Genomic DNA, 9,565 nt, shown 5'->3' on the forward strand with positions numbered 1-9,565 from the left:
GGTGTACCCATGGGGGGGGGGGGGGGAACCACAGAGGTCTTTCAGGGGATTCATCAACTCATCTACATATTTGCCTAGTTTTGCAACAGGTTATATAAAAAGCAGTAGCAAAGTCATAACAAATTAAAATTTCATACGACTTGTTTATACTGCTCTATATACTACTCACTGAAATGTAAGTACAATATTTATATACCAATTGATTTATTTTATAATGGTAAAAATTAGAAAAAGCTATTTTTCATTAATAGTGTGCTGTGACATGTGTGTATTTTTATGTCTAAATTTGTGAGAAAGCATATTTAAGTGAGGTGAAACTTCTGGTATACAAGACAAATCAGACTCCTCAAAGGGGTATAGTACTCTGAAAGGTTTAGAGCCACTGGTCTAACCAAACCATGAAGAGAATTCTTGGCGAAAAGTAAGTTTACAAGGAAAGACATTTAGAATTTTTTGTATTGTCACTACACTATAAAGAACAGCTCCTCACCCCCCAAAAAACCCCAAATCTCTCACTTAGAACTATAGAGCAAGACCTGTTCCTACTGATGTGAAACAGGACTAGATATTATCCGTATCATCATGGGAAAAGGTGTTTACTGCTAATCTGGACAACACTGGTGTGACAAGAATCAGTCATTCACAGGTTAACAACTAGTTCTTAAATCTCCCCCCGTTTTCTCAAACCTGGCCATTATAAATTTTTTTCCACCCATTGATCCCATTACAGTCCAATTTTTCTACTGTGGAAACAAAAATGTCTTAAAGGTAACAGTCACAATTCCAGCATGTAACTTAATTAAAAGAAATAATCATAACCTGAGGTAAAGTTACTCTATTATTAAGAATTTCGTTTTAGCCAATGGTGAGAACTGGTTTAAAACAAAGTTTGCAATTGATCACATAAGCTATGAAAAAAATGTTGAAAAAAATCTAATGTGTTCCAATGTGACTTTCTTGGCTTTCTACCAAAGGCAATTCACGTCAAACTATGAAAAAGTTGATGTTTTACCAGTTAAGTTTTAGGACTAACTATTTCAGCTAATCAGAAACTAGTTTATACTTATACATTAAAATCACACTTAAGAATAGGCTGAGTTCTAATTAACCAGAGCACACAAAAGGATGTTTGGTCATTACTGAGTCAATGAGACTATAGTTTTTCCAATAATACTGTAGAGAGAGAACATTCATCATTCTATTATACCAATGCTTCATCATCAGTGTAATGGAAGGAAATAAGTGACTGGTACTGAAGGTCATTACAAGATAAATTTCTCCCACTTCCATAAGTATCTGGGTTTATCCTTTATGTTTTATCCTCCAACTAGGATTGGCTTTGGCATACACATAGCAACAGATGACCATTAACCTATAACAACAGTTGAGTCCACAGACCATCTTTGTTCAGGAAATTTGGGTGGGCAAAAATTCACTTGTGAAATTCAAATACTTGAGTGGATTGGGTCTGGAAGCTTGGAGCAGTGTAAACAGTCACATCAGTCCATGCCGGGTGAGGGGGCAAATACACACTAAGATCTTGAAAGTAAGGCCTGAGGTAAATAGCACTCCAGGCTTTCAATCAATACTAAGGTGGGAGAACTATAAAGGCCTCAAATCAGAGGAAAGGGCAGATAAATAATGCCATATCACAATGTACATGGCAAGAATCCACACAAGATCCCAACACTGTGAACCACATACAGGGGGAGGTGGAATCCACACAAAGGTTAAGGGGTACCGGTGGGGATAAACAGAGCTACATCATGACATATTAATATGGGGTAAATAATGCTGCATTATGATATACAGGTATGGGGCACCCAAAAGCCTCGAAATTGTGGATGAAGGCATAAAAAACCCAAACAAACCTTCTGTCTCATCATATATTCTCCAATCACCAAAAGAGCCAGAAAAAAACCTGGAAGAGGAGGGGAGAGAGTAGATTCCCCAAGGGATAGAAGTGATTAAACACTGAGAGGCTAGGAAGAGGCGATGGGAGCTCCCAAGGTGTTTGGGGAGGTAGGGTTGGGGGTTTCCATGTTTCCCCCCTTTGAGCAGGACAGCAGAGAGTTCCCCACTTGGCTCTTTCTGTGCTCGTTGGGGGATGCATTTCCCTGGGGGCTGCCTCTGTGGCTGGAGATAGAGGGGATTTCCCCAGCCCAGGAGGGCTGTAGGGGGATTTCCCCGGCTGCCCTAGCTGCGTGGAGCTCCCCATCCCAGCAGCCCCCACACCTCTCTTACCATCTATGTTCTCCCGGTCGCTGATGTGCTGCAGGTTGCAGCCCGTGTCCTCGCGGCTCAGCTCGGGCTCCGGGCGGTAGGACTCCAGCCGGGAGTGGGCATTCCTGCGTAGCTTGGGGCTGGAGGAGACGCAGCAGGAGGTGGTGTTCCCCATCTTCCTTCGCCGCCGGGCCAGGCGCGGGAGGATGCAGGGGGAGCCCGTCACCAGCGGTGGCGAGAAGCCATGGGCAGCAGCGGAGAAAACAACAAGCAGGAGAGGAAGAGGCGGTGGCGGCTGCTGCTGCTCCCTCCAGCCGCACTCCCCGGCTGAGCCCCACAGCGGCTCATTCAAGAAGCTTTGCCCCAAGCACGTTCAGCCGAGCGGAGGGCGCAGCAGCTAAATCATCCTGCCCTGGCATGTACTGCACAAGCAGGCTAAGCCCGGTGCATGCACAGCCCCATTGCCAGCGGCTGAGCTACCGCGCGCCTCCTCCACCTCCCAATAAGCGGGCTGGATCCACTCCCCCGGCGCACACAGCAGCGGCGGCACCGCAGCCTCCTCGGCAGCGAGCAGCCCGAGGCTGCCTTTGCAAAAAAGGTTCCGGTTCAAGTGGGTGGTAACATCTGCCCGCCGGGCTGGGAAGGGAGACACGGGGCGCTCTGCCCGCTCCCGGGGTGCGCCCAGCTGGGGCGCTGCTGCGACTGGGAGAGGGGAAGCCCCCGGCGCAGGGCTGTAGCCCCTCCTCCTCCTCCTCCCGCCGCTGCCGCTGCCGCCCTGGAAGGGAACAGAGCCACCGAGGGGAGGCACCTCATGTGGGGATCGCGACTGTCCAATCTGCCGCTGCCTTCCCGGAGCGCTGCTACACACACGCGCTGCCCAGCGCCGGAACCTCGCTATGGGAGGGGGGCACGAGGCCCCGCCCCGCTTTTTTCCTCTCGGCCCCTCCCCCGGCCAGCCGGGCTGTGGGAAGAGCCCCCAAAGGAGCCCGGGGATCCCCCCAGCGGCCTCCAGATACTTGGGCGGCTTTTACCGCGACCGAGGTCCGGCCTGGGGGAAAGAGGAGCAGGCGCGGGGCCGGGCCTCTTGGCGAGGGCAGGTTCAGAGCCGCCTCAGCCCCACACACCGGGAAGAGACCGGTGCGGCTGGCAGGGGGGCGGGGGTGATCCCCCCGCGCTTCCCCCTCTCTCCGTTCCCTCCATTCTCACTCCTCCGCCGCCCACTCACCCCCTCTCTGCTTCTATCGCTCCCACAGTCACATTCGTTCTCCCTGCACAGAGCTCATGCGCTTCCTGCTTCTACTCTACAAAGCAAGAATCAGCACCCCCATCGCTAAGCCCATTTTCTTCGCGATGTTTTCCCCCTTCCCTTATTTCTTCATGATTCTCTCCATGCAAAAAAGGGGGCTCCAGGGGCGCTTGAGCTATGGGTGCTGGGGGTGCCCCACCAGCACCCCCTGACTTTAAGTAATCATAGCAATGAATGAGTTACAGTGTTGTTCAATGGCGTGCAGGACTCACATTATAATAAATGGTTCCAGCACCTCTGTAGAGGCTTTTGAGTTTGCTCCTGAAAATGCGTGGGTTCGAACCCAGTGCCCATCGGGGGGGTGACCTATGCAGACAGACATGGTTCATTCATAGGCATGTGTTAACAGTTGCTTCAGAAGTTTAATCCCCTTGTGGTTCTAATTTTTAAAAACTTCTTTAAAAATAATTGTATTATGTCTTCAGATGAAACACAGAACAAATGTGAAAGTAATAGAGATGGGCCAACTAGACAGTACAGTTAGGCATAGAGCTCAAGGTTGAGTTTGGGCATGAATCAGGACTCGGGGGTTGACAGCTCTGAAATCATACAGTTTGTTCTTGCACTATTTTTGCACCAAATGACAGAAAACTCACAAGAGCCTCTGTATTCTTAAAATGTCATTTCCATTCAAATCTAAACCAGGAAATAGGCCCTTTATAATTTATCATTGATCAAACTATAGGGGCTGGCCTAATCCAAATTATACCCTCTGTCTGCCCACTTAGCAACATCCATTCACCACTGGCAATTAGAAAACTTTCTTTGGCAAATGGTATTCTAAGCCTTATGTATTAATTCTTAAGTATTAATTCACATAAAATTGTTGCTAGCCCTGAATGTGACAAAGACAACCTTCTGAACACAAAGTGAGTGTAACCAATGCAGTGCTGTCTTCCTACCCTCCATTGTCTCTATATTCGCAGCTTTCCCAAACAGCAGAGTGACTACTCTCGGTTTCAATGCTATGCAAAATGGAGATTGTGCTTTATATAGATTAGTGTTGATTGATTGCTGTGCCGAGTGTTTAATACAAATTAATTGTAGATTTCAAAAAAAAATATTTATTTTTTTTAAATATCTCATTTTAAGCCAATCTCATTATTTTTGGAGGCCTGATTCATGATCGTTGAACACTTTGGATTGCCAACATTGATAGAAGAAACCTATAACTTCTCAGATTAGGAAAAGAGTTTTATCTTGTGGCTTTATACCGTGGTGGCTCATAGCAGCAGTCTCATGAGATTTGGTACTGTTCTTAAAGCCTCAACTCCTGGAGTCATGTGATTACATGAGATTTTCAGCTTTCATCCTTTAAAAAACATTCCTGGACCTCATAGTTGCATAAAATCCTTGATAACATGCTCTAAGGCAGTGCTTCTCAAAGCTGGTCCGCCGCTTGTTCAGGGAAAGCCCCTGGCGGTCCAGGCCGGTTTGTTTATCTGCTGCATCCACAGGTTCAGCAGATCGTGGCTCCCACTGGCTGCGGTTCTCCGTTCCAGGCCAATGGGGGCTGTGGGACGCGGCGTGGGCTGAGGGATGTGCTGGCCGCCCTTCCCGCAGCCCCCGCAGCAGGTAAGGTAAACAAACCGTCCCGTCCCGTCAGGGCTTTTCCTGCACAAACAGCGGACCGGCTTTGAGAAGCACTGCTCTAAGGCACCCTAGAGGCTCAGAAACCAGAAAACAAAGGAAAAGAATCCAGTTTTTTAAACATAAATCTCATCTTTTAGCCAATCGCAATTTTATGAGGCCTGACTCATATTTGAATGCTTGAGGTTAACAATATTGCAATAGCACCCAGAAAGGTATGTAACCTTTATAAATGCACAACTTTTGATGAGTTATTAGTTTACTTACCCATGGCTGTTTGTACTTTACTTTATGTCCTTTAAAGTACATAATGTACTTTAGTAACACAAATTAATGGGAGCATCTTTCCTATTTTCTTCTGTTGGGAGTGAATGTCCTAAGTAGTCTGAGTTTCATCCAAAGAAAAATAAATTAAAACTTTTTTTACTTGTGTTCTCAATTTTATCTTGACTTGTATTCTTCTTGGTTTCATCCTCAAATCTCACTTAGTTGTCAGTCTATTGATAAAAGAGGCTGGTGCTACATTATGTATTTAAAAGATAATGTCAAGGGAAGAGAACATTGCCACAGGATAATGGACTCCTGCTGGTGCTACACAAGAGCTGAGCCCAAAACACCTGTGAAATAAATGTCAAAAAGATATTCTTGGATGTTCAATTATAATTACTTTATTTCCACGACATCAAATGCATGTTGTAGATGTAATCTTATTATTTGATAGATCTTGGTACAATAAAGTCAGAGCTGCTCCCTGTACCATTATTAACTTGGTTAAGTGCCATTGACTTCAAAGGAAGGTCTGTTGTGTGCTTCATTTGATCAGAGACCAGCATGAGCTTCTTTCTTCTGTGAACAGCTCTATTCTGCCTACTGCAGAACAACCATAAAGCCCTTCAACACTAGGCCCAGGCCTTTGAAGATTGGCCTGCTTGGAGCTGACCGGGCTTATATGGCACTTACTCCCGCATAACTACACAGTTTATCCCACAGGAAAGGAAGTGGGCTTCAATAAGGAGTGTTACTGTCAAGTTATGAAGATGGAACCTATCAGGGTTCATAAGGTTTGGTCTCCGAGATCTTCCTATATCATTCATGAAAACTTGTAAATGACTGGGACAGTCCGAGGTGGATCATTATATTGCTTAAAATAAGAAGTCTTGACTCTAGGTACCACTGTTGATGTATAAGAATCTGAAAGATCATTTTTAATCCAAAATCATTTTCAGTCTGTACAATAAATAACATGGGAGACAGAAGTGAAAAAGTAGGAATGCATTATAAATAATAGACTGGTGGGCAACCATATCTTTTCATATGGATTAAGTTTTCCAGGCTCATAATTTACATCTGGAAAAGAAAATTAGCTAGAACAGAAACTTCCATCATACAACTTCCATCCCCACTCTGCCCCCTAATGGCTAACAGAGGTCCTACTTGCAATAAAATGTCAAAAATTTAGCCCCAGAGCAAAGTTTTATAAGCCCTTGAAAATAAAAGTTTAAAATGAAAATTCTTGTGATCTCTTAACTAAGACAAGACAATTTGGTCCCCATTCAATTTTAATAATGGAAAGAATTTTTAACATGCTTCATTTATAAGGTATAATTTCTGCAGTCTCTGAACCAATATTGTGTTCCTAATGGCACATTTAAATATAGATGTTCCACGTATGATAAATAAGGTTTAGAAAATAAAGTATGTTATCCCAAAGGTAGTAAGAAAAAACAGAGTTAAATAAGAGTAAATGTCATTTTTATGTGGAGATGATTGACAGGTCCATATAAAAAGAATCTAATTCTATGCTAATTAGAAATTTAATCTGGTCATTCAACCTATTTGTGTTTATTCTGGGTAAATTCTGACTCCGTGTGTCAAATTGTAAAGAATAACATAATTAACCTGACATAAAACTCCATCCTGAGACTTTAAAGAGGTGAATGCCCTTGAGGTTATGTGGATTTTCTGTCAAATTGAGCTAAGACTAGAGACTTCTAGTTAACAGTTCAGTGCCAAGTGCCTACACATCAAGGAAGTAGAGAGAGAACAAACATAAGGGTTTAAATAACTGGAAAATAATGAGAGAAATTTATATGAGTATTATTTAATGAGACTCTGTCTACAGAGGAGAATAACCCTTTTAATGAAGTCCAAGAATAAAGAGGGAATGCAATATAAATACCTATACATATAAACAGAACATAAACATTGCAAAGAGGTAAATCTAGCAACAGAGTGTACTCAGTCTGGCTATTCTATTGCTACTTGCATTTAACAGACCCAAAGTCTGCTAAAGGAAGAATGCTATTACACCCCCTGGGCTGGATTCATCCCTGGTGTAACTGCACTGATTTCAGTTGGAGTTGGTTGTGTTCAGCACTTCTGAACACCAGGCTACTATTATTCATCAGTCATACAGGCCCAGATCCTCAAAGGTATTTAGGCTCCTAACCTGCACTGAAACCAGTGCTAGTTAGGAGCCTAAATACCTTTGAGGATCTGGGTCACAGCTACTTAGCTCTCTCAGATACTACTGGACTTGGGAGGGAAAGGGGCAAAGAGGGGTCTGGACAGTGTCTGCCTTCACTATCACCGCCACTTCTTTGGCCCGGGGGAAGGAAAAAAGTCTTTTCTCCCTTCAAATAAGGAGGCTCGGAGCACTGCTACCACCATTTCATATTGTGGGCTCAGTTGCCTGAGTGCCAGGAGCTCTATGCCTCCACTGCATGACTGAGGACCAGCCTTCCCTCCTCCATCCAGAAAGTGCAGAGACTTTTTTTTAAATATAGAAATTATTCCAGAATGTCTGTATACCTGAGTCTCCTCTCAGCTTCTCAGTCTCCTCAGGTGCTTCAATAGCTGCTTCATAAGATAACCCTGTAGTCCAGGATGACAGCTTCATCTGACGCTTTAGCTCTACACCGTAGCAGCAGGTGGTGATGGAGGGCAGTCTGCAAGTTCTTCAGCCACATTACTCTTAGCCGCAGATAGCCTGGGAGAGACCTATTCCTTAAATCACAACGCAATATGCTGCACCACAGAGCAATGCAACGTGCGAGAGATCAGTCCAATTAATACCTGTTTTAGGAGTCTGTATTTAATGGTTGAAATAAACAGTTGGTTAGATGTAGGTGGAGAAATACTGTGTTTACATAATGTTTTGTTGCTGGTCTAGTCTGTTGGCATTACTTCCGCAAAAGTGTCTTAACCTGTGAACATTTTCCACTAGATTGTTTGTTTATACCATGCAGGCAGGTCCACGAGTAAATTAGTATCTGACACATTTCCTTTCCTGGTCACATGGGCTCCCTCGCTGTGGTTATTTTCTTTAAGAAAGAAATCTCAAGCAATTAAAAAACAAACTCACTAGAACACATGCAGTGACAAGAACCACTATGTAATCATGCAGTTAGAGTTTGTAGATTGGGTTTTCTGGTGGCTCTAATTGTAGGAGCCAAGAGTGAAGGAATAAAATGTTTGATCCCAAGTGGACTAAAAGTGCAATTAAGTATATCTTATAATAGTTGCAACCTTTCTGTCAGGTGTTGTCAGCAGCTGTAAGGGCAGACTCAAATAGCTAGGAGTCCCTCTTAAAACTAGAGAGTCACTGTAGCAGGGTGGTCACCCCGCTCATACCCCGAAGGGCTTAAAACAGCCCTGGGAGAGGGCTGGGGCAGGGTGGGGGAAAGCTAGGTTGATTGGGGGAAGCAGCCACAGGTGGGGCCATGCCCCAATCAGGCCACGGCTGGCCCTATAAGAGGGCTGAGGGCCAGAGACTGGAAGACATGCGCTCTCTCTCTAGCTTCTGAGAGAGAAGGACTCGGCTGCCTGGGAGCTGAGAAGGGTACCTGAGGTGGAACAGTGCTGGGGAAGGGTAGGGGGAGCTGGGGAGCTCCAGCCTAGCAAAACCCCAGGCTGCAGGCCTAGTTAGAGGCCTACAAAAGGTACTGGGGCTGCAGAGGGGCAGCCCAGTGATAGGCAGAGGAAGCCGGTCCAACCCCCCGTGCCAATGATGATAAAAAGACTTCCTTTAAAAAGTGGAAGTCAAATCCTAGTGAGACAAATAGCAAGGAGCATAAACGCTGCCAAATTAAGTGCAAGAATGTAATAAGAAAAGCCAAAGAGGAGTTTGAAGAACGGCTAGCTAAAAACTCCAAAGGTAATAACAAAATGTTTTTTAAGTACATCAGAAGCAGGAAGCCTGCTGAACAACCAGTGGGGCTCCTTGATGATCGAGATACAAAAAGAGCGCTTAAAGACAATAAAGTCATTGCGGAGAAACTAAATGGATTCTTTGCTTCAGTCTTCACGGCTGAGGATGTTAGGGAGATTCCCAAACCTGAGCTGGCTTTTGTAGGTGACAAATCTGAGGAACTGTCACGGATTGAAGTGTCACGAGAGGAGGTTTTGGAATTAATTGATAAACTTAACATTAACAAGTCACCGGGA

At 44.7% G+C, this 9,565-nt stretch overlaps 1 protein-coding gene across 1 annotated transcript in view; it reads right to left on the reverse strand.

The window, feature by feature from the left end:
* The window catches only part of CCNY (cyclin Y), a 203,751-nt gene extending 200,695 nt beyond the window's left edge, over positions 1 to 3,056 (reverse strand). The window contains exon 1 of the mRNA XM_034760069.1: positions 2,245 to 3,056. Within this exon, the coding sequence (XP_034615960.1) occupies positions 2,245 to 2,398 (154 nt within the window). The 5' untranslated portion in view covers positions 2,399 to 3,056. The remainder of the gene's footprint in view (positions 1 to 2,244) is intronic.
* Positions 3,057 to 9,565: the final 6,509 nt, after the last annotated feature.

Source organism: Trachemys scripta, chromosome 2 (genome assembly GCF_013100865.1).
Source record: "Trachemys scripta elegans isolate TJP31775 chromosome 2, CAS_Tse_1.0, whole genome shotgun sequence".
NCBI lineage: Eukaryota > Metazoa > Chordata > Testudines > Emydidae > Trachemys > Trachemys scripta.